Here is a 27,239-nt window from a genome sequence, read left to right on the forward strand (position 1 = left end):
GAACCCATAACGAAATCTTGCCAGTTAAAGAAAGGAACCAAGATCTTATGGTGATAGAAGTTGTGTACAAGTCTGGTAAAAATCAAATCATAAATAAAGCTGCTATTGTGCAGACAAGGTCAAAATAGCTAATTTTGGCCCTTTCAGAGGCCATAACTCTGGAATCCATAATGGGATCTGGCCAGTTCAAGAAAGGAACCAAGATCTTATGTTGATACAAGTTGTGTGCAAGTTTGATTAAAATTAGGGGTGACTATTGAGGCCAATTTTGACTATTGCAATACTATTGATATTGCTTAAAAACTATTGCAATACTATTCTATTGCAGGTTACTATTGCGATACTATTGCAATAGTTATCGGCCATCATAATTTATACAGTAAAGCTACCAAATGGCATTGTTACACAGTGTAAGAGACGGCACTGTTTATAATTGCTGTTAACACACATTGAGATGTTTGTATAAATGAAATGGACAGAAATAATTCTAACATTAAATTTTTCTTGCCTTCCTTGGCTTTGGAACAATAAGTAAAACAATAAACCTATGCAAGGTATACTCAAACGAATTGGCCATTTTGTTGCGAATGTCAACATGTTTAATAACCCAAAGCATCGAAAAAAAAACGAAAATTAACGGATCGGATTAAGGTGTACCAGCACTAAAAGAAGGGCCCTACCGAACAGTTTGCTGTATAATACAAGTAGCCTTCTTTCTCAATGTCCATAGTACATTTTCTCATCTAAGATTAACAGGTTATTTAAATATATTTAATCACAGTTTCTTAGAAACTACATTTATTAATTATCTCCCAGACTTCTCAGTCCTTTATGGTAGTTAAATTCCGTGAGGGTAATTATTGTAATGGAGACGTAAACATTTTCCGAGGCGCAAATGAAAGCTGGCTCTGTTTCTTTGTTTATAAATTATAAATTATTTCTGTATTTACTAAAATTTCAAAACTATCGAAACTATCGATTGTTGAAGGAACTATCGGCGATTGTTATTGGATTGTGACTTTTCTATCGATGCATGCTATCGGGACACTTAGTATCGCAATGCATCGATAGTTCGATGTATCGTTACACCCCTAATTAAAATAATATCATAAATGAAACCACTATCGTGCTGACAAGAAATTGACAGACGGATGCACGCACAGACAACGGACGACAGACAAAGGGCGATCACAAAAGCTCACCTTGTCACTACCGTGAGCTAAAAATGAAACAAGAGGACCATGATGGTCCTGAATCGCTCACCTCTTCCCACATGACCCAGTTTTGAGTATGACGTCGTTTTTTCTATTATTTGACATAGTGACCTAGTTTTTGAGCTCATGCGACCCAGTTTTGAACTTGATAAATTCTGGCCAATTTTCATGAAGATCCATTGAAAAATATGGTCTCTAGAGAGGTCACAATGTTTTTCTATTATTAGACCTATTGACCTAGTTTTCGAAGGTACGTGACCCTGTTTTATACTTTAACTAGATATCATCAAGGTGAACATTCTCACTAATTTTCATGAAGATCTCATCAAAAATATGGCCTCTAGAGAGGTCACAAGGTTTTTCTATTTTTATATCTACTGGCCTAGTTTTTGAACGCACATGACCCAGTTTCGAAACTGACCTAGATATCATCAAGGTGAACATTCAGATCAATTTTCATAAAGATTCACTGAAAAATATGGCCTCTAGAGAGGTCAAAAGATTTTAATAATTTTAGACCTACTGACCTAGTTTTTGACCGCAGTTGACCCAGTTTCAAACTTGCCCTAGATATCATCAAGATGAACATTCAGACCAACTTTCATACAGATCCCATGAAAAGTATGGCCTCTAGAGAGGTCACAAGGTTTTTTTATTATTTGACCTACTGACCTAGTTTTTTAAGGCACGTGACCCAGTTTCAAACTTGACCTAGATATCATCAAGGTGAACATTCTGACCAATTTTCATGAAGATCCATTCAAGGGTATGGCCTCTAGAGAGGTCACAAGGTTTCTCTATTTCAAGACCTACTGACCTAGTTTTTGATCGCAGTTGACCCAGTTTCAAGCTTGACCTATATATCATCAAGATAAACATTCAGACCAACTTTCATACAGATCCTATGAAAAATATGGCCTCTAGAGAGGTCACAACGTTTTTTCATTATTTGACCTACTGACCTAGTTTTTGAAGGCCATGACCCACTTTTGAACTTGACCTAGATATCATCAAGATGAACATTCTGACCAATTTTTATGGAGATCCATTCACAAGTATGGCCTCTAGAGAGGTCACAAGGTTTTTCTATTTTTAGGCCTACTGACCTAGTTTTTGACCGCACATGACCCTGTTTCGAATTTGACCTAGATATCATCAAGATGAACATTCAGACCAACTTTCATACAGATCCCATGAAAAATATGGCCTTTAGAGAGGTCACAAGGTTTTTCTATTATTTGACCTACTGACCTAGTTTTAGATGGCACGTGACCCAGTTTCGAACTTGACCTAGATATCATCAATATGAATATTCAGACCAACTTTCATACAGATCCCATGAAAAATATGGCCTCTAGAGAGGTCACAATGTTTTTCTAATATTTGACCTACTGACCTAGTTTTTGAAGGCACGTGATCCACTTTCAAATTTGACCTAGATATCATCAAGGTGAACATTCTGACCAATTTTCATGAAGATCTCATGAAATATATGGCCTCTAGAGAGGTCACAAGGTTTTTCTATTTTTAGACCTACTGACCTAGTTTTTAAGGGCACGTGACTCAGTTTCGAACTTGACCTAGATATCATCAAGATGAACATTCAGACCAACTTTCATACAGATCCCATGAAAAATATGGCCTTTAGAGAGGTCACAAGGTTTTTCTATTATTTGACCTACTGACCTAGTTTTTGAAGGTATGTGACCCAGTTTCGAACTTGACCTAGATATCATCAAGTTGAACGTTCTGACCAATTTTCATGAAGATCTCGTGAAATATATGGCCTCTAGAGAGGTCACAAGGTTTTTCTATTTTTAGACCTACTGACCTAGTTTTTAAGGGCACGTGACCCAGTTTCGAACTTGACCTAGATATCATCAAGATGTACATTCTGACCAATTTTCATGAAAATCTTTTGAAATATATGGCCTCTAGAGAGGTCACAAGGTTTTTCTGTTTTTAGACCTACTGACATAGTTTTTGAAGGCACGTGACCCAGTTTCAAACTTGACCTAGATGTCATCAAGATGAACATTCTGACCAACTTTCATAAAGATCCCACAAAAAATGTGACCTCTAGACTGGTCACAAGCAAAAGTTTACGGACGCACGGACGCACGCACGCACGGACGCACGACGGACGCCGCGCGATCACAAAAGCTCACCTTGTCACCTTGTGACAGGTGAGCTAAAAATCAACAGGATAGAACATGATATTGTATAAAACAAGATAGGAATGACAATCAAGAATTCATGGTTGTTTCATTCTAATATCTCCATACCATGAACTTTCTTTATAATCTCATCTCATCTGCCAAGTATTACAATGAACTTAGAGGACTGAAAGCTAAAATGACTTAATAACCAGAACAGACACTGCTGAAATTAAGAACTGGCTTGTATAATGACATTTCTCCACGGTTTACTGTTGCAAACAGTTCTCATTATGACCAACAAGGTGATTATCTGTGTGCATCATCACAGTTTTTATGTCTGTTCCCTAGCTTAAGTATTCATTATCCAGAAATTTACAGCAGACATTCTGCTGTAATAATTCAGGTGAAAGTATTTACTGCTGCATGTATACACAAATCCATAAATGGAATCTGAGTCTGATTTATAGAAAGTTCTAAAGTTGCATCCATCCATATTTTGATGAATTTTAATTTCCTTTTTACTTCAGCTAACAACCATAATAGACTGAAAAGGACATTTTCACATAATGAGGAATAGGTCTATGTACCAAATAATTTGCAACCAGGACTGGGTACAGATGACTCTGTTTGAAAAATAGCAAATAATGCATGAAATTCTAATTATGTTACCATTTAAATTGCATTTGTCACCAAAAGCATAATGCATTTTCCTTTACATGAGGATGTAGCATTTATTTGGGTCAATAATTATGGCTTTGCATCAAGTTCAACAAGACTTTAAACTATACAGATTATGATTACTTTACAAAATGCAAGAGTTCTTCACAAAACAGTCAGTGACACAAATCCAAGATAGTAGGTTAACAAGGTTTTTTTTTCACATGATTTAACCTAGTTAACTAGCTTTTGACCTCTGGTAACCAGGTTTGAACATGACCTAAATTTCATAGAGACAAACCTTCTGTAAAAGTTTTAAGAAGATTAAGCACGAAATGTAGCCTCTAGAGTGTTGACAAGGTTTTTCTACAATTCAACCTAGTAACCTAGTTTTTGACCTCAGGTAACCCGGTTTTTAAACTTTCCTAGATTTCATTGAAACATAAATTTTGACAAAAATTCATAAAGACGAGGTACAAAATGTCACATACAGAGTGTTAACACGGTTTTCCTATTAATTGACCTAATGACCTAGTTTCTGACACAGGTGATCCGGTAACGAAATTGTACAATTTTTTTTTATTAAGGGTAATATTTTAACCAAGTTTCATTAAGATTGAGCTAAGAGCTAAAACTGTGACCTCCAGAGTGTTAATAATCAAACTGTTGACAACACATGACGGAGAAAGGATGATCACAATAAGTCACCTTGAGCACCTTGTGCTCAAGGTGAACTAAAAAGGGGAGCGCAATTCATAAAATATTCCTTCAAAAGTAACGGACCACGAGTTATGACAAGGACCAAATACTTAAAAGTTTGAAGCGAATCCAAAGAGTTATTGCAAAAGCTGCACCAAACACTCTAGACTTGGACATCAACACACAAGCTAGTAGGTTAGCTCTCTACACTTCTTATAGCCGAGTTAAAAATAACATATATTTCTTTGATATATATTTCAATTGATACAACAATACTTACACCAATAGTACAGGCATTATGTTTTCTATAGAATTCATCACAGAAGATGTATAGAACTAGTGCTGCAAGGCAGTAGAGAAACACTATCACACCAACAAACACGTAGAACTGGGAAGGTGATTGACTGCCCTGTAACAGGTTCAGTGATTGACTAGTGTTACTACATACAACACCAGAAAATCCTACGTCTTCAAGTCTGAAAATAGATAAGTACCATATTTGATATTCCTTGACAATCATACATTCAAGATGTTTCTACTTTGACAGAAAATTTACCCTAACCCTGCTAAATTTCTATTATGAACTTGTCCATCTTTCAATTTGGACAGTTTCATTAACTATTAAAATAGGTGAATACCAAAAAGATACACATACTGACTGAAAGGCGAACAGTGCAGATCATGATCAGACTGCATGGACGTGCAGGCTGATAACAATCTGCACTGGTCACAAAGGCAGAATCAATCGCGTCCAGCATGATACCGGTTAATACTCTAAATATGGCTACTTTGAGACAAATCTTCCAAAGATAAAGTCAATTGACCTCAAACTCTGTTTCATGTAAAACCAAGTAAATACTGACAAGAAATCCATGAAAATTAACTCACAGTAATGTCATACAGGTCTTTCATTGGGTGAAAATTTTGTGGACTTACAAATATTGACATTGATTTATCATTCAGACTCTTCTGCGGAAGTATAGGTTCATAGTATAGCATGATGTATAGATACATCAAAATTAACTTCTACCTGCCCTTAAAATTTAATGTAAGAAGGAACAAGCACAGTTTAAGTAATAAAAAAATCAACATTACATTCTCTTTCCTTTTGAACATTCAAATCTAAATTTTACATTTCTGTATCAACATATCATGGATAACACAAAAATGACCAATACATAATGAACTTAGTGGAGAGGATCTGTACTTGCAATAAAAATTGTCCAGTAATGAACCATTTCTTTTCAGATGAGCAGTATAAATAGACTGGCTTTGATGGAAAATGCATTCTGAAACAAACAATATTATTAACTGTTTTAACACGATTATCACCCAGAATAAAAAGAGCCTGCATAATTGCCAAAATGTCCTGTATCTAACAGGTTTCAGAAAAAAAGATGCCTTGTACTTTTCAAGTCATAGCATAATTTAGATTTTTACCATATTATATAAATGTTATCAAGCCAATAAAAGAATGTGTATATCTTCAATAATGCACTTTAACTATGTACTATGTTCACAAAACACGTCTTGTATTTTTCAGTTTATCATAGGATCCACTTTTAGTGAGGAACTGATTGGCTAACAAGCGTCAAGCCATACGTCTCATTCAATTTGGGCAGTACCACTTATCATTCGAAGGTGTGTTCACTGAAAATATACTGACTGAATAGCGCACACTGATCTTGGTCTGTGTTGGTCGCAAAGGCAAAATCGCCTGCTGCCAGCAGGCTAAAGGTTAAGGAAAAACGATTTTCATCTACGTCGTCTATCTTAAAGTCTGGTGAAAACAATATGGAATGTGGTCATGTATTATTAAGTGCCTAGCAAATGAGATCATAATAAGGTACCATAACAGAACAGGAAAGATTTTACAGCTGCAAACAAATAAATGAACTGTTTTTAATTGTTGAGATGCTCTAGTTTCTTCATGCCTCTGTTTTTATCAAATTCGTTGTATTTTTGGTCAAATCACTCATCCTGCTGGACAAGTACTATGTACAGCAAGTTCCACTTTGAGTCGATTTCTACTTATATTTACAAGAGGACGAGAGGATTTGTTGAGCCCTGTTAGGACATAATCACAGTCATTATATAACAGTTTTTCACCTCTTGATTCCTCAAAACATGAGATCAATATAATAGATTCAGACTAAGATAAAAAGGAGACAAAATTAATTAAAGATGTTAAAGAGACCCTAAGGTGCAGTTTGCTGTTATCTGTTGTTTTATTTCCACAGACACGTTCTCATTTGTGTTTTATAGACTTACAGGCATTAAAGTTATATAACAAAGGTTGGGCTTACTAAGTTCCACCATTTTGCTGACATACTTCTAAAGTTTCACCTACACAACCTCAATAGCCATCATCATATGTAACTAATCAATTCCAAATATGAGAGTTGAAAAACAAACAATTTTTCACTATCTCTTTTTCTGTAGTCAGCTTCCAAGAGTAAATTTCCTACCAAAATTAGGAGAAAACTAGAAGGTGTTTTTGTCACAAAGACGTATGTCTCCCCCTATGTATTCTATTTTCAGCTCTTGCGGCCATTTTGTGCAGCGAAGTGGAACATGCCTGCGATATGCACAACTGGGGTTCGTACTGATCACTCCTGCAAAGTTTTGTCGAAATCCAGCCAGCAGTTTGACCTGTGGAAGCTGGACAAGATTTTTCTTGGAAGCCATTATGTGCAGCGAAGCGGAACGTGTCAGTGATATGCACAACTAGGCTTGGTACTTATCACTCCTGTGAAGTTTTGTCAAAATCTGTCCAGCAGTTCGACCTGTGAAAGCTGGACAAGATTTTTCTTGGAAGCCATTATGTGTAGCGAAGTGGAACGTGTCAGCGATATGCACAACTAGGCTTGGTACTGATCACTTCTGTGAAGTTTTGTCGAACTCTGGCCAGCAGTTTGACCTGTGAAAGCTGGACAAGCTTAATACGGACAGACAGACGGTGAAGGCAAAAACGATATGTCTCCCCCACCTATGGGGGAGACATAACTACTAGTAATACTATATCTACAATCTATTTTATCCAGTAGACCACTGAATTAAGACTCCCTCTCACAGGACGTGTATATAATTTCTTATCTGAACTGTCTGACTGAATGACTCCCAGCATGAAAATTATGCAAAGCCATCATCAAGCTAAATGTCAGTGACAATTTGCTGATTCAATTATTTTTACGTCTTCAACCTTTTGACAATATGAGGCTTAATTATTTGTTTTTATCTTTTCATTTTTCATTGCTGTACAGTCATATCATTTCGCTCCAGCTTTTGAGACCGCCTCGGTAGCCTAGTGGTTGAGAGCCCGCTTCGAGTGCAGAAGGTTGTGGGTTCGATCCCTGGCCGCGTCACACCAAAGACGTGAAAAATGGTACTGAGTAGCTTGGTTTGATCAGCGTATATTCAGGATGCTCTCTCCAATTCACAGTACATATCCATATCGACGCACTCTGCGAAATCTACAAATTTGGCGGTTTCTTTGCGTCGGCACCGGCTATTTTTTGCTATAAACAGTGCCCAGGTAGGTATGGGAGGCGAAAAATCGAGCTGCCATCCATGATCATAGGAATGCTGCTCAAAAATAAGTAGAGCACGGAACATAAGATTGTCTTTTCTATGTTTTATAGTGACTTTACTTTTTAATTATCAGCGATTTTGCTCGCAACTCGATGAAATTTGTTGATGGTGTACTGACATGGAACACTAGCCCGACTTTTTCCACAGTCTTTAAACCAGTTTTTGCTTTGATATCATACATATCAAGCAAACTATTTGTATTCATTTATCAATATTCTTCCAAATAATAAAGATAAATAGGCCGAAATGCAAATGGATTTTTTTTAAAACCACATACTTTCGATTTTGTCGTGGCACGGCAGTCTCTCTGCATACCAGTATTTTTTTTTTTTCTTTTTTGCACAGGCAGGCTCTCTGCATTACGCACAGAGAGGCTCTAGGGCTAATGACTTTTTGGAAACATTATAGCTTAATTAATTTGTTGTGTTTATCTGACTTTTTATAACTGCCAACCTGTTTATAGCATAGCAAAGAATCGCCGGTGCCGACGCAAGAAACTGCCGATGAAGCATATTTCGCAAAGGGTCCGCCGATATGGATATGCACCGTGCAATTGTGTATTAAATTCTAATAACTATTTGAAATTCAATTCATTTTTTATGCAACTTTTGTGGACAAAACATTTTGATTAACGATTTACAGTTGATTTCGAGATCAAAATCTGTAATTATACATAATAAAATCACGAATAAGGACGGTCCGACCAAGTACATAAATACGTCTTTAAGCTTTAAAATGTTCTTAATAGTTCGTGTAAAACAGAAGTAATCTGTTCATAGTTGATTTTACGAATTCGAACAATGAGAGAAAAAATCTACTGACGATTATTAGATTAGATAATAATTTCAAACAAGAGGACCATGATGGTCCTGAATCGCTCACTTCTTCCCACATGACCCAGTTTTGAGTATGATGTCGTTTTTTCTATTATTTGACATAGTGACCTAGTTTTGAACTTGACCTAGGTATTATCAAGATAAAAATTCTGACAAATTTTCATGAAGATCCATTGAAAAATATGGTCTCTAGAGAGGTAACAAGGTTTTTCTATTATTTGACCTATTGACTTAGTTTTCGAAGGTACGTAACCCTGTTTTGAACTTTACCTAGATATCATCAAGGTGAACATTCTCACTAATTTTCATGAAGATCTCATGAAAAATATGGCCTCTAGAGAGGTCACAAGGTTTTTCTATTTTTATACCTACTGGCCTAGTTTTTGACCGCACGTGACCCGGTTTCGAAAATGACCTAGATATCATCAAGGTGAACATTCAGATCAATTTTCATGAAGATCCATTGAAAAATATGGCCTCCAGAGAGGTCGAAATATTTTCATAATTTTAGACCTACTGACCTAGTTTTTGACCGCACTTGACCCAATTTCAAACTTGACCTAGATATCATCAAGATGAACATTCAGACTAACTTTCATACAGATCCCATGAAAAGTATGGCCTCTAGAGAGGTCACAAGGTATTTTTTATTATTTGACCTACTGACTTAGTTTTTTAAGGCACATGACCCAGTTTCAAACTTAACCTAAATATCATCAAGGTGAACATTCTGACCAATTTTCATGAAGATCCATTCACAAGTATGGCCTCTAGAGAGGTCACAAGGTTTTTCTATTTTTAGACCTACTGACCTAGTTTTTGACCGCAGTTGACCCAGTTTCGAACTTGACCTAGATATCATCAAGATGAACATTCTGACCAATTCTCATACAGATCACATGAAAAATATGGCCTTCAGAGAGGTCACAAGGTTTTTCTATTATTTGACCTACTGACCTAGTTTTTGAAGGCACGTTACCCACTTTCGAACTTGACCTAGATATCATCAAGGTGAACATTCTGACCAACTTTCATACAGATCCCATGAAAAATATGGCCTCTAGAGAGGTCACAAGGTTTTCCTATTATTTGACCTACTGACCTAGTTTTTGAAGGCACGTGACCCAGTTTCGAACTTGACCTAGATATCATCAAGCTGAACATTCTGACCAATTTTCATGAAGATCTCATGAAATATATGGCCTCTAGAGAGGTCACAAGGCTTTTCTATTTTTAGACCTACTGACCTAGTTTTTGACCGCACGTGACCCAGTTTCGAATCTGACCTAGATATCATCAAGATGAACATTCTGACCAACTTTCATACAGATCCCATGAAAAATATGGCCTCTAGAGAGGTCACAAGGTTTTTCTATTATTTGACCTACTGACCTAGTTTTTGAAGGCATGTGACCCAGTTTCGAACTTGATCTAGATATCATCAAGGTAAACGTTCTGACCAATTTTCATGAAGATCTTGTGAAATATATGGCCTCTAGAGAGGTCACAAGGTTTTTCTATTTTTAAACCTACTGACCTAGTTTTTGATGGCACGTGACCCAGTTTCAAACTTGATCTAGATATCATCAAGGTGAACATTCTGACCAATTTTCATGAAGATCTTGTGAAATATATGGCCTCTAGAGAGGTCACAAGGTTTTTCTATTTTTAGACCTACTGACCTAGTTTTTGACGGCACGTGACCCAGTTTCGAACTTGACCTAGATATCATCAAGGTGAACATTCTGACCAACTTTCATAAAGATCCCATGAAAAATGTGACCTCTAGAGTGGTCACAAGCAAAAGTTTACGGACGGACGGACGCACGCACGCACGGACGGACGACAGACACCGCGCGATCACAAAAGCTCACCTTGTCACTTTGTGACAGGTGAGCTAAAAATCAAACTGTCAAATTAATTCCCCCTCCATCTTCCCCCGAACCAAATAAGTCATAAATTCAAACTGACGAGTAAGTACTGATTTTTCTACCTATTCTATTTCAAGTAAAACACAGTTTTTTATTTTATTTTTTATTATTACCTTTTATATAGTAGTAATTTTTATCAATAACATATCTTTTGAAAATGTTTTCTTAGACATGCGATGTATTTTATTTCAGCACTGTATTTTCTGAAATAATATTTTAGAAAAAAGATATTTTAACAGATTGCGAATCGGGATCTATAGGATGTTGCTGCATATTTATAGATTCCCCTACTGATAAACGGTACTGACCACCGCAAACTGATAACGTTTCTCAATACACATCCACAACAGTGTCGAGGCACGGCGATGAAAAAAATCAATAATCTATCGGCTTATCAGTGGCGTTGCAATGCCATAGTAGTTGCTATTTTCACGCAGAATCATGAACACCTTTTTTTTTGAGCGTATTGAAACTAGTTATTGGATTTCAGAATAGGTCACATGATCAAAACAAGTGTCGGTTTTAGAATCGATCACGTGATCAAATCAAGCGTCTTTGTTATTCTTACGCATAAGAAGAGCTAATATAATTTATATTTATAATGCAGTTAAGTTTTCGTCACATACTGTTGTTAATATAAAATGTGTAGATCTATTTAATCATGTCTGGATCAAAAATATAATTGCAAAATGCAATATGAAAGAGTATGTTTGGTAAATACTTTGGAACTTGTTTTCTGTGTTGTCAGGTTGGTCAGCTCGACAAGAATGTTGAAAGACGGTTTGTTAAATCTGGGGTCATTGCCCCCAAAAACCACTAAACGTAATAAATACTTACGCAAAAGGATAGCTTGATGAAAAACTATAAGTCTTGGGTGAAATAACTGTTCCATTATTGCCTTTGCATGTAGCTGTGAACTGCATTTTCAATGTTACGCTGGTTGTTGTGGCAAAGGCAAAGATCGACAAAATCTGAAATATAAAAAAAAGTCACAATGGTAAAATCTTTCAAAATCAAATATACAGTCTAGTTTCTCTTTATTTCTAAGTAATATTTATAGGTGTACCTCTAATCAAGTTGGCAAACTAATTCCAAATTAATTAAAATTCAGGCTATAAAATATACCAATTTATCTAACGAGCTCTCTAAATTATATATATGGCCTGGTGCACAGTAAAGTGCCCAACTGGGTTAGCATCTAAGTCAAAAAATAAAGTTTTTACTTTGCCTTGAAAAATACCTTTTTTCGAAACTTCAACATGTTGTGCACAAGGATCAGTACCCAAATAGATAACTTTTTGAGATTTGTTTTCAAAAAAGTGGATTTAAGTTGCCATGTCGGGTTGGGGACGGACATTACACCTTCATTTAAATTAGATTCCTACTGTAAATGTTTTATACAAAACCAGTTCTTTTATGTGTATTTTCTAATAGTTTGAGGTCACAGATCAAGAAAATATAAGCCTTAACTCTTTGCTTTTCCATTTTTTAAAAAAAATAGCTAATTTCTTTTGAAATTACGATTATTTTCTGTTAATCGTAAAATTCACTTTAATATAAAATTTGGAAAAATGGAACATTTACAGCAGGAAAACACCTTTAAAGCAATTAATTAATAAAAACAACAAAGTAGAAACATAAATACTCTTATTTATATTACATTTAAGCAGAAAATATCATAAATAAATAGTGCCGGAAATGGGGGACGGACATTACATAAAATGACTGGTTCAGCAGCGATTTTTTTCCTTCTTTAATAGGGTCCGTAAAACGGACCCTTTCCCAATTGAAAATAATGACCATTTTCCCCAATTTCAGACCAAATTATTCCCAAAAATGACCTACAAACATTTTTGAAACGGCTGCTGTCCCAACATCGTGAAATTCGCCGATTATAGAAAATAATTATGTTCTGAATTTTAATCGAGTGTTCGCTAATTTTGACCAAAGGGCAAATACTCGATTAAAATTCAGAACATGTTCTCTGTCATCACAAGCACGAATTTAATCAATCGCACCATGCATTGTTTTCAGTAACCGGTTTCCACGATCTTTTTCTGTAGTACCAGTGACAAACTGTGCGAACAATGAGTCACAACAGCAAATATAATGTTCAAAGGCTAACAAAATCCAAGCTTGCTGGCTGCAAAAGCCTTGTGGAGTTCAGATTCTCACGGGCATCTTCACAGCCTGTTCTGACTGAGGAAACGTCCGTTGTTCAATCGTCGACATCGGTGTCGTTTCCATGTCAGAGTCAGGAGAACTCTTGTGTAACTCTGGTTGAATTTGTGCCAGAGTGTGTGCCTTTAGAACAACCACCGTTATCTCAGACTCAGGCCACTGTATCATGTTGTGATGATCGGAACACTAGCTCTAGTGTAACTCAATTAGATCCAGGAAAGGGGTTATTGTAATTTTGTATGTTACACAAAATTCCCAATTAGGATGAAAACGACGCTATTTTTCCCAAATCGTCCGGACGCGGATGCTTTCCCAAAATGGCAAAAAAATTCGCTGTTCAGCTTTTGTAACTACTTTGGAACATAAATTACTCTGAAATTCAAATTTCTTAACTAAGGGAACATTTGTGTCATTTCAATAGGTAATATGTCTATAAATATAGTAAATGGTTTTACTAAATGATAAAGGGAATTCATTTCAGACATTCATTTAAATAGCAGTTAAAAAACGAGCGAGATTGAAGTATTTCTTTTTTACTAATTTGCAAAAAGTATTCTACTAGTATTAAGCAGTATTTGTCAAAATCAGCTTTACAATCAATTCTTCACTGCATATTATCATATATATGCAAGTACTGTTCTGTTTCAAAGAAAAAAACATACATGCAGTACAAGCATTCCCATAAAACTAATCCATATCTAACAACCTTCCAGTAGAATACAAGCATATTAAATGTAGATGACCATAACATTACTGTATCAGTTTAGCTTTCTATCAGTGCTGTGTTAATGGTACAAAATGAAATAATGATAACATAATAATGTTCTGTCTACGATTGAAAAAATATAACACTTCAACAATTTTTATTATTTTTTTTTTTTTTGTATACTTGTACCAGTCTTTTATTTTTCATGGTTTAATTTAATATATGCTTTTTTTTTTAAAGGGGGAAGTCCTTGGCAAAAAAGGCAAAATATATCCTTACTAGGGGTTTTAATTTTATACAATACAATGGATTATAACGCTTATATCAAAGGGTGTTGTTTTAGGTAAAGATTCCATAATGATCAATTAAGATCCAGTTTAGGGGTTTTATGGTCCCTTGTATATTGGCACCCTGTTGAGAAAGTGTGATTTTGTGATCTTCTATGGCCACCTGTGTTTTAGGCATGTTGTTGCCATCTCAATAGGTCACTCATTAATTATGTTGTTTTAATTAAGGAATGATTATGATGCATTTTATGACCCTTTATTGTGTAGATGAAAATATAAGAGAAAATATAAAAGATAAGAAATATACAGTAGGGCACTAGGGGAGGGGGATCAAGTGTTTATGGTAGCATTTCAAAAAGTTTTTGTAATTACTAAGGGACAAAAGAGGGGCATAGTTTTCTGGATATGATGTTAAAACCTATAAATGACAACACTATAAATTTCAAGAAGACAGAAGACTAAAACTCTACTTACTTTTTTCAACATGTAATTTTAGTACAAAAATGTAACGTCCGTCCCCCAACACTTTAAATGTGCTTATAGATAATGTTTGGCAAAGTTTTACTTTATATATATACTCATTAGTCTTTTTTCATGTTTTTGCATGAGTTCTTTATATGAAAGTAAAATTCATGTATGAAACTGATTCATTTTGCTGAAGATTTCAACAAATTTTGACATTTTTTTTACACACACTGTGTTTTTAAGAAACAAGAGGACCATGATGGTCCTGAATCGCTCACCTCTTCCCACATGACCCAGTTTTGAGTATGTCATCGTTTTTGACCAACTTTCATAAAGATCCCATGAAAAATGTGACCTCTAGAGTGGTCACAAGGTTTTTCTATTTTTAAACCTACTGACCTAGTTTTTGACCGCACGTGACCCAGTTTCGAACTTGACCTAGATATCATCAAGATGAACATTCTGACCAACTTTCATGAAGATCCCATGAAAAATGTGACCTCTAGAGTGGTCACAAGGTTATTCTATTTTTAGACCTACTGACCTAGTTTTTGAAGGCACGTAACCCAGTTTCGCATTTGACCTAGATATCATCAAGATGAACATTCTGACCATTTTTCATGAAGATCCCATGAAAAATGTGACCTCTAGAGTGGTCACAAGGTATTTATTTTTAGACCTACTGACCTAGTTTTTGACGGGCACGTAACCCAGTTTCGCAATTTGACCTAGATATCATCAAGATGAACATTCTGACCAATTTTCATGAAGATCCAATGAAAATGTGACCTCTAGAGTGGTCACAAGGTTTTCTATTTTTAGACCTACTGACCTAGTTTTTGACCGCACGTACCCAGTTTCGGACTTGACCTAGATATCATCAAGATGAACATTCCCGACCAACTTTCATGAAGATCCCATGAAAATGTGACCTCTAGAGTGGTCACAAGGTTTTTCTATTTTTAGACCTACTGACCTAGTTTTTGACCGCACGTGACCCAGTTTCGAACTTGACCTAGATATCATCAAGATGAACATTCTGACCAACTTTCATGAAGATCCCATGAAAAATGTGACCTCTAGAGTGGTCACAAGGTTTTTCTATTTTTAGACCTACTGACCTAGTTTTTGAACGCACGTGACCCAGTTTCGAACTTGACCTAGATATCATCAAGATGAACATTCTGACCAACTTTCATGAAGATCCCATGAAAAATGTGACCTCTAGAGTGGTCACAAGGTTTTTCTATTTTTAGACCTACTGACCTAGTTTTTGACTGCACGTGACCCAGTTTCGAACTTGACCTAGATATCATCAAGATGAACATTCTGACCAACTTTCATGAAGATCACATGAAAAATGTGACCTCTAGAGTGGTCACAAGGTTTTTCTATTTTTAGACCTACTGACCTAGTTTTTGACCGCACGTGACCCAGTTTCGAACTTGACCTAGATATCATCAAGATGAACATTCTGACCAATTTTCATAAAGATCCCATGAAAAATGTGACCTCTAGAGTGGTCACAAGCAAAAAGTTTACGGACGGACGTACGACGGACGACGGACACTGCGCGATCACAAAAGCTCACCTTGTCACTTTGTGACAGGTGAGCTAAAAACATCATCAAGGTGAACATTCTGACCAATTTTCATGAAGATCCATTGAAAAGTATGGCCTCTAGAAAGATCACAAGATTTTTCTATATTTAGACCTACTGAACTAGTTTTTGATTGCACGTGACCCAGTTTCAAATCTGACTTAGATATTATCAAGGTGAACATTCTGACTAATTTTCATTAAGATCCATTGAAAAATATGGCCTCTAAGGAGGTCACAAGGTTTTTCTGTTTTTAGACCTACTGACCTAGTTTTTGACTGCACATAAACCAGTTTCGAACTTATCCTAAATATCATCAAGGTAAACATTCTGACCAATTTTCATGAAGATCCTTTGAAAAATATGGCCTCTAGAGAGGTCACAATGTTTTTCTATTTTTAGACCTACTGACCTAGTTTTTTATCGCACATGACCCGGTTTCAAAACTGACCTAGATATCATCAAGGTGAACATTCTCACCAATTTTCATGAAGATCCATTGAAAAGTATGGCCTCTAGAGAGGTCACAAGATTTTTCTATATTTAGATCTACTGACCTAGTTTTTGACCGCAGCTGACCCAGTTTCAAACTTGACCTATATATCATCAAGATGAACATTCAGACCAACTTTCATACAGATCCCATAAAAAATATGGCCTCTAGAGAGGTCACAAGGTTCTTTCATTATTTGACCTTCTGACCTACTTTTTGAAGGCACTTGACCCACTTTCGAACTTGACCTAGATATCATCAAGATGAACAATCTGACAAATTTTTATGAAGATCCATTCACAAGTATGGCCTCTAGAGAGGTCACAAGATTATTCTATTTTTAGATCTACTGACCTAGTTTTTGACCACAGCTGACCCAGTCTCAAATTTGACCTATATATCATCAAGATGAACATTCAGACCAACTTTCATACAGATCCCATAAAAAATATGGCCTCTAAAGAGGTCACAAGATTTTTCATTATTTGACCTACTGACCTACTTTTTGAAGGCACATGACCCACTTTCGAACTTGATCTAGATATCATCAAGATGAACAATCTGACCAATTTTTATGAAGATCCATTCAAAAGTATGGCCTCTAGAGAGGTCACAAGGTTTTTTTATTTTTAGACCTACTGACCTAGTTTTTGACCGCACATGACCCAGTTTCGAACTTGACCTAGTTATCATCAAGATGAACATTCAGACCAACTTTCATACAGATCCCATGAAAAATATGGCCTTTAGAGAGGTCACAAGGTTTTTCTATTATTTGACCTACTGACCTAGTTTTTGAAGGCACGTGACCCAGTTTCGAACTTGACCTAGATATCATCAAGGTGAACATTCTGACAAATTTTCATGAAGATCTTGTGAAAAATATGGCCTCTAGAGAGGTCACAAGGTTTTTCTATTTTTAGACCTACTGACCTAATTTTTGACCGCACGTGACCCAGTTTCGAACTTGACCTAGATATCATCAAGGTGAACATTCTGAGCAATTTTCATAAAGACCCCATGAAAAATGTGACCTCTAGAGTGGTCACAAGCAAAAGTTTACGCACGGACGCACGGACGACGGACGCCGCGCGATCACAAAAGCTCACCTTGTCACTTTGTGACAGGTGAGCTAAAAATGTCACAAAATAATGTATTTTACTGATTTTAAATGCATTTTTTTTTAAATTTCAGTTCTTATTGGTAAATCAGAAATAAAAGGAATTGAATTTGATAGAAAATAATAATATATATATACAACATTCAAAATCAATGATAAGTGGGGACGGACATTACGGGGACGGACATTACAGATAACTTTTACACTTTTGTCAATATCAAAAAAACTGCTTGATGGATTTCAACAATTTTTGGAAATGTTACTCATGTTATCATATGTAATAAAAATGTGCTGCAAATTTCTAGTTTTATAATACTTAATGAAGTTTATGGTAGGGGGACGGACATTACGGATCTTTTGTCACAAACTAACTTTTGATGAGATATTCGGCTATATTTATTTATAGACTTGATGTACAGAAATGATACTTTGACTATTTCAACTTACATATTTTTCAAACTTTTCAAGGCCATCTCACATGTTCTAGCACCAAAAGATACTACTTTTTTCTTCACTTTTTTAAGTATAGCATTTTCAGATTTCTAGGGCGTTACATTCATACAACTTTGGTTCAAACCATGATTCTCAGAACAAGAATTACAGAAGAACATGATGTTATATATCAAATGAAAGCAAAGATATTTTTCTTTCACAAAATTTAATAGTGAAGATGCAAAAAAGAATAGAATTTCTGTGAGACAGCTTACAAAAATGATGAAATTTTAGATGCTAACCCGTTACAAATGGCTAATTTTTGCCTACTTAAACTTGTCACACTACTTTATTTCTAAATTTTCATGATAAATGTTCACCTCCACATCTACATCTGTATCATACCTTACTTATAAACTTTATTTCATAGTTCTATCATGTATTGTTTGAAAGATGGGGCTATGTACATGATTTTTTGCTGAATTGAGCACTTTACTGTGCACCAGGCCATATACAATCTTATCCTTCATCCTAGGGCACTGAACAATTACCAAGCTTTCACAAAGACCTGAACACTAAATTTGTCTTGCACTTTCTGTTTCTGTTACTACAGCAAGTTAATTAGTATTTCTTAACTCTTAACAAATTTCCAGTTTCACTTCATGAACAGATCTATTGTGTCTCTTGTCTACCAGCAACAAAATGTTTCCATATATGGATAGATCACCTTGTTCTATATTAGTTTCATTTGTTCACTCTAGTCTTTTTTGTTTGAATTTGGATTAATGCCTTTTTCAAAAATATTTCAGTTATGTAACATCGTGCACTTAACCGAACCAGTGTTTCTGGACTTTGTACTAGTACTAAGCTGTTCTCCGCAAGTAACTGTCAACTTCCCCACAGAGGTGGAGGATAAATGATTTCAGACACAATGTCTTTTGTCAATCATCAAAGAGAACAATTATACACCTTGCCCCGGGATCAAACTCACAACCTCCCCCATCTGTAGATCTACATTATCCCTAATAAGACTAGCAGGCAGACATCTAGTCTTGAACCCATTTTAACTAGTAAAAGTAGTTCTCTTCTACATGTTGAATGATCTCTGGACTGGCAGTGTCAACACAAAACAACTAGTCATTCTGAAGCAGTAGTAAAGTAAATTCTGTCTGACCTCTTGTCAAATTACACACATGTATGAAAAAGACTCAGTCTGACGTTTCTTCAAATTAAAAGGGAGATCAAAACTAGCCTTTTGGAATGCCCAAGTATAAATTGTATGTATACATTTCTTTAAAGGTATACTAGACCCAGATTTACATTTTCAAAATATGAACAGTTTATGTAAAATTAACAGGTTTATGTGTATCAACAGTTGTATGCACGAGATTTAAAATAGTAGTTAAATACGTTTGAAGAGTATTTTCTATGCCTACATTTGAAATAAATATCCAAAAGATGAAATATTGTTTTAATGTATCATATGCATTGGATATCTTTAAGAGTCACTGAGTAAAACACTGACAGCTCGATATTAAAACAGGATGACCAGACTGTTCCAACTTATCCAGAGTTTCCAAGAATCAAACAAGGAGCTGCGTTCAATAAACGCTTGATGCCCCCGGTGGCATCCTTGCCGATACAAAGCAACCGAAGTCCAAAACAAGGTCAAGTTCAAGGTCAAGGTCAAACTGAGGTCAGGTGATGTCTGAAGATGAGGAATGGTCACAGGTTGCATCTGTTTACAACCTCGAAATGCTAGTTAAACGCTTCCCATGGTTACCCGACGGTATTGGACAAACGCAGTGACGACAGGACTCCCAATCAGTAGAGCCGGGGCATAAACAAATTAAACAAATAAAAAAAAATGCGGTGTTATTTAATTTGATATTAACCAAAGGTTATTAAAAACAATGTTCCTGTATTAACCTTTTCATGACTTGACAAAAATCAATAATAGTTTCTCAAAGCTAATTGTTTAGTTTTGCTTTTGCTAAAGGTCAATAATGTAACGTGTTAAATTAAAGCCATACGTGTCAAATAGTTTGACAAACAGGCTTGAGAAGATGGTCAGTTCAAATCCCAAAAGTTAATTTTCACCAATTAATGATGACATTAAAATGTTTTTTCTAAAAATAGAGTTTTACTAAAACAGGATTTTCAAAGCATGTCAACATTTCTCAATATGAACGGAATTTACAAGATTTCTGACCAAAAGGCCATAATTGAGAAATTCTCCCCTTATTGAGTATGTATCGCTATAACACGGACATGGTTGTAAACAATTTTGTAAATTAATTTATTTGATTTTCTTATGAGATGTACGAAATTATTTTTTTAAGTCAAACTGTCCGCGTTTTTTTGTGCTTTTGTTAATGAACCATTATGTAACTGTTTGACAGCGCATCTCAACAGCTTTAACATATACTTCCGGAGAATATAACAATTTCAAGTCAAAATAGCGGCCAAAATTTAGCGAAATGCCTGAGAGTTATGTCTCTTTTAATGAATTTTCAAGTGTTAAAGGTCAAAGGCTTCGCTCAAAGACTTTTCTAAATATGAACTGTACGATAAACATAACCAAACAAGTCAAAGGGCCAATAATTCAGCCAAATCCGTTATTACTCTTCCTAAACTGGATGGTGATGGTTAACAGGGTTTAATGATTCAACCGCTTTATCTAATTTAACTTGCAATATGCTGGTCTCGAAACTTACCTTGATTCAGATCAAAGGGGCCATTATTAGTCAATCCTTAGTCATTTCTGTTACGGGCCATTGATGTAAAATGTGAAACGTCACTTCCTGAGTCAAAACTGTGGATGGACAAAACAACAGTTGCGACCGACAGGACAACGCTTGATGTAGGATGCTCTGGGCTATCTTAAACAAGCTGTCTAATGGAACAGAGCGTTATGAAGAATGATTGAGATGGGTCAAAATATTTTCAGGTATTCAGACTAAAAGAAAAAAAGATAGACAAACAATTTCCTGTATTACTTTGATTTCGATGAGTCTTGAAATAAATGGCAATATATGAGCAAATTTCAAAGTCCAAAAAGGGCCGTAATTCAGTTAAAATAGTTATGTATTTTTGCCTACAGATGGAAATCATAATGATAAACAAGTGTTTAAAGTTTAAAAGCCATACGTCAAATAGTTTTGACAAAACATGGACTTGTATGAAAACTGAACCAAATTCAAAAGTCCAAAAAGGGCCATAATTCAGCCAAAATAGATGACAGAGTTATGTTCTCTTTCCTACAGATAGAGACTATTATACTAAAAAAGTGATAAAAGTTTCAAAGCCATATGTCAAACATTTCTCAAAAAATATGAACTGGTACAAAAAACTTAACCAAGATTTCTAAGTCAAAAGGGGCCATAATTCAGCCAAAATCCTTGATGGAGTTACGTACTCTTGCCTATAACTGGACATGGTGATAAACAAGTGTTGAAAGTTTCAAAGCTTTATCTCAAAAGACTTTGTCAAAATATGAACTGGTACGAAATATTAACCCAGATTTCTAAGTCAAAAAGGGCCATAATTCAGCGAAAATCCTTGATGGAGTTATGTGCTCTTGCCTATAACTGGACATGGTGATGGTAAACAAGTGTTGAAAGTTTCAAAGCTTTATCTCAAAAGACTTTGTCAAAATATGAACTGGTACGAAATATTAACCCAGATTTCTAAGTCAAAAAGGGCCATAATTCAGCGAAAATCCTTGATGGAGTTATGTGCTCTTGCCTATAACTGGACATGGTGATGGTAAACAAGTGTTGAAAGTTTCAAAGCTTTATCTCAAAAGACTTTGTCTAAATATGAACTGGTACGAAAAACTTAACCAAGATTTCTAAGTCAAAAGGGGCCATAATTCAGCCAAAATCCCTGATGGAGTTATGTACTCTTGCCTATAACTGGCCATGGTGATGGTTAACAAGTGTTGAATGTTTCAAAGCTTTATCTTAAAAGACTTTGTCAAAATATGAACTGGTATGAAAAACTTAACCTTGATTTCTAAGACAAAAGGGGCCATAATTCAGTCAAAATCCTTGATGGAGTTATGTGCTCTTGCCTATAACTGGCCATGATGATGGTAAACAAGTGCTGAAAGTTTCAAAGCTTTACCTCAAAAGACTTTGTCAAAATGTGGACTGGTACGAAAAACTTAACCAAGGTGTGACGCCGACACCGACGCCAACGCCGTGGTGAGTAGGATAGCTCTACTTATTCTTCGAATAGTCGAGCTAAAAAGGAATATAAAAGGTTGATGGCCAGGAACTATATGGTTTGCTCAAATGAGCCTAGATGCCTGAGCTTTTGCAAGGAACATGAAAATATCTCAACTAGATATTTGCATATTATACATATGTATAGCATAATCAAACTCTGAACACCTATTGTACAATTTTCCTCAGCATTTAAGTCCAAGTTTGATACATCTGTCTAGATAAAATGAGAGAGGACACCCATGGGAGGAAATGTGATTATGTTACACAAATTGCTGTATAACACAATTACTCCCTGGAACACTGGTAAAGACTATTAATGTGCTCTGATTCAGTGCTTAAAGTAACCCATACCATAAAAACACTTAAAGTTTTGTAGAATCATTAACAAAAACATTTTAAGAACAAATGATACTGATTGCATTTAATACAGTAATGTAATCATCTGAAAATACTGCAAGGAGAAATATTACTTGCTAAGCACAGCCAAAGTAATTTTCAGAAAAAACCATACATTAGATTTGTTTCACAAAGCCAAGAAGGGTTTCACACAACGTCTTATCACCAAGAAATAACTTAATCTGTTATTTTTCTTGCAGACTTAACTGAAATAATGTTGTATTTCGACTGGAGTGTCCTCCCAGAAATAACAGAGAAACATAAAGTCATGCTATCTATTTGTCCAAAATTTCATTATATGAAAGGAGGCAAAACATTTAGACTGCAGTCTAAACCTGCATATGCATGTAAAATTTGTCAAAAAGCATTCTATAAACTTACATAACTATGAACTTTCATGTGTCTCAAAAATATTGCAACTGAAACCTGTAAGTTTAAAAGTTTTTTGTCTGAAGTATATCAGTCTGGGATCTACTGTATCTAAAACTGTGTTTCCCATATCTGTGTCTGGGATACATTGTTTCAGGAATTCCTTAGGGGTTTGGAAGATACAATACTTGTGAGCTCATACAAGATTATTTTCAAATAACCTAATATAAACGATGATTCAGAAAATGTTTTAAATGCATTTTGAAAAGGCAAGAATGAGGAAATGGTAGCAAAAATATAGACAGAAGCAAGTGGCATGTCCATAATAACAAGAGCTGTCTCCATAGGATGACACATGCCCCCGATGGCACTTTGAATGAATAGTTATGGCCGATGTTAGAGTTTAGGACCTTTGACCTACGGAGGTGGGTCTTGCGCGCTACACGTCGTTATTTTAAAATCCATGCATGAATGACAAAGATATGGACCGGACACGCCCATCAATGCACTATCATGAAAAATGACCTTTAACGTCTAAGTATGACCTTGACCTTTGAGCTACGGACCTAGGTCTTGCGCATGACACATCGTCTTACTGTGGTACACATTCATGCCAAGTTATTTGAAAATCCATCCATGGATGACAAAGATATGGACCGGACACGCCCATCAATGCACTATCCTTTAAAGTCTAAGTGTGACCTTGACCTTTGAGCTACGGACCTGGGTCTTGCGCGCAACACGTCGTCTTACTGTGGTACACATTCATGCCAAGTTATTTGAAAATCCATCCATCGATGACAAAGATATGGACCAGACACGCCCATCAATGCACTATCCTTTAATGTCTAAGTGTGACCTTGACCTTTGAGCTACGGACCTATGTCTTGTGCGCGACACATCGTCTTACTGTGGTACACATTCATGCCAAGTTATTTGAAAATCTATCCATCGATGACAAAGATATGGACCGGACACGAAAATTGCGGACAGACTGACAGACAGACGGACAGACGGTTCAAAAACTATATGCCTCCCTTCGGGAGCATAAAAATTATGTGAAATGCTAGCAGACCTATAGGTCTACCTTGGTTATACACTTATTGACAGCTTTCCACCATTTTGCAGATTCTATATTATGGACAAAGGTGAAACTGTAAAGTTAGTATATTTTCAAGTTTAAAACAAATTTCAGTATCTTTCAAATGTTACTGTATAGCAAGAAACATCAAATCGCAAAAAGTATTTAAGTAAAATCTTAATTTCTACAATGGAGAATGCAGACACGCCAACGCCTCTGCAGTTGACTTTAACCTCATTTGTAGACTAACACTAAAGAATTGACTTTGTACAGGATCAGGGTCCGTGTTTGTGTTTTTGGGTTTAACATCTTTTTCAACAATTTTTCAGTCATATAAACGATGGCATCTACTTGTAGCAGTGAGCATTATTTAAAGGCCAAACTTTACACTGCTGCCTCACTGGAATATCATGCCATAGACACATGACATGATACACCTCCCAGTCACATAATATACTGACACCAGGTTTGTTATAGTCACCAACAGCTGGTCTATTATTTAATTAGGCTTGAATTTATCATAACAGTTACTGTGTTCATAGCAGAATTATTATCAGAATGCACACTTCATGTAAAGTTTCATTATTACCTGTGCTAATTCAACAATGATAGAGCAAAATGAAAAATTCGCATTTTAAAGTCCATAACACCAATGAAATGGGCCCAGAATTCATTCAAATTCTAAGTCTGAATTAAGACCTGGACTTAACCTCTAAAAATTCAAACTGCTAGTTACGGTCACTTCCTATAGCTTTTTGTTGTAGAGTAACTGTTGTTTAAGAATCAAGTTTTAATGACAGTGATACATGGTGATACAAATTCAGAGCAAAAAGTACTTTCAATATTTCAAAGTCTATGTCTAAGTTTCAGACCTCAAATACTGATGAATTTATGGACCCAGAAATTATAAAACCCTAGGTAAACAGCAGAAATCCAGCTCATGACTAATACAATATATAAAACAGTTAAGACAAAATATGGAATGGTATGCGAAACTAATAACTAATTTCTATGTCAAAAAAGGGCCATAACTTAGCTAAAGTCCTTGTCCTTAGTTATGTAGTCTTGCCTACATATGTAGACTATGATGGTCAAAAAGTGGTCAAAGTTTCAAGGCCATAATTATGACAAACAGGTTAGGTGAAATATGGACTAGTATGAAAAAATTTAACTGATTTCCAAGTCCAAAAAGGGCCATTATTCTGCTAAAATAGTTGACAGTGTTAGGCACTTTTGCCTACAGATGGAGATCATGATGATAAGCAAGTGTTCAAAGTTTCAAAGCCACATGTCAAATAGTTTTGACAAAACATGGACTTGTACGAAATCTGAATCAATTTCCAAGTCAAAAAAAGGCCATAATTCAGCCAAAATACTTAACAGAGTTATGTACTCTTGCCTACAGGTAGAGATTGTTATAAACACAACTTGAGTAGTATAGCTCTCCATATTCTTCAAACAGAGTGAAGCTAAACAAGAGGGCCATGATGGCCCTATATCGCTCACCTGTTATCATTGCACTTGAGGACAAGAAGGTCCTCAGACAAAATATCTAAGTCCAAAGGACAGGAACAACAAAGGGAAGAAATTTAACCAAAAAAAAAAAAAAATTTTTAAAAGGTACAGATATGTCAAAATACACCTAAAAATTGGAGGTACCATCCATGTTGTATCACAGAAAAGTGGTCTTGGTTTTTCCCTACGGCCAATAATAAAAAAATTACACAAAAAAAGCTATTTATAGTAACGTAAAAGGGAAGTAATTAAAAAGAAAATTATTGTAAGTGAACAAAAGAAGGATCTGCCAAATAAATCTGTTGACATAAATGAAAATTCAGATCAGTATCTTCATTAGTTACGGAGATATACCCATTTAAAGAGAGGTAATTTGACATAAAATCAGTCCATAGTTATCTACCCTGATTTGCTCAGTCCAACTAATGCCAATAATGAAATTTCAAATAAGTCCTATAAAGACTTACTGATATAAATCCATTTTGATTAAAATCAGGGGAGGTAATCAGATATAAAATAACTCTGGAACCTACGATTGGATCTGATTTGTCATGGAATCCAATATTAATTGTTGTTGAAGATATTTTGGAAGTTTGCATCAAATAAAACCATAAATGAAGTCTCTATATGGCTGCAAAAGCCAAAATAGCCAATTTTGGACCTTTAAGGAGCCATAACTCTGGAACCCATAATGGAATCTGGCCGGTTCAACAGAGGAACTGAGATCTTATGGCAACACAGTTTTGTGCAAGTTTAATAAAATTCAAATCATAAATGAAGCTCCTATTGTGCAGACAAGGTCAAAATAGCTAATTCTGGCCCTGTCAGGGGCCATAACTCTGGAACCCATAATGGAATCTCGCCAGTTCAAGAAAGAAACCAAAATCTTATAGTGATACAAGTTGTGTGCAAGTTTGGTTAAAATAAAATCATAAATGAAGCTGCTATTGTGCAGACAAGGTCAAAATAGCTAATTTTGGCCCTTTCAGGGGCCATAACTCAGGAACACATTATGGGATCTGGCCAGTTCAAGGAAGGAACCGAGATCTTATGGTGATACAAGTTGTGTGCAAGTTTGGTTAAAATAAAATCATAAATGAAAACACTATCGTGCAGACAAGAAAATGTTGACGGACGCACGGACGGACGCACGCACGGACGGACGACGGACGAAGGGTGATCACAAAAGCTCACCTTGTCACTATGTGACAGGTGAGCTAAAAAGAACTCATACAGCTTGGCCTTGGTGTATTCAACCTGTTGGAGAAACTTACC

General features: G+C 35.7%; 1 protein-coding gene and 1 long non-coding RNA gene across 2 annotated transcripts in view; one reads left to right on the forward strand and one right to left on the reverse strand.

Annotated features, from left to right (window-relative positions):
- Nucleotides 1-27,239, reverse strand: part of LOC123529825 (synaptophysin-like) — a 68,526-nt gene that overhangs the window by 9,335 nt on the left and 31,952 nt on the right. The window contains exons 3-4 of the mRNA XM_045310363.2: nucleotides 11,925-12,058; nucleotides 5,010-5,205 (exon numbers count right to left, since the gene is read on the reverse strand). Coding sequence (XP_045166298.1) covers nucleotides 5,010-5,205; nucleotides 11,925-12,058 — 330 coding nt within the window. The remainder of the gene's footprint in view (nucleotides 1-5,009; nucleotides 5,206-11,924; nucleotides 12,059-27,239) is intronic.
- On the forward strand, nucleotides 5,199-7,958 carry LOC123529826 (uncharacterized). The gene is made up of 2 exons (XR_006682219.2): nucleotides 5,199-6,370; nucleotides 7,271-7,958. It is a non-coding gene; the product is annotated as an uncharacterized LOC123529826 (long non-coding RNA).

Source organism: Mercenaria mercenaria, chromosome 13 (assembly GCF_021730395.1).
Source record: "Mercenaria mercenaria strain notata chromosome 13, MADL_Memer_1, whole genome shotgun sequence".
NCBI classification, from domain to species: domain Eukaryota; kingdom Metazoa; phylum Mollusca; class Bivalvia; order Venerida; family Veneridae; genus Mercenaria; species Mercenaria mercenaria.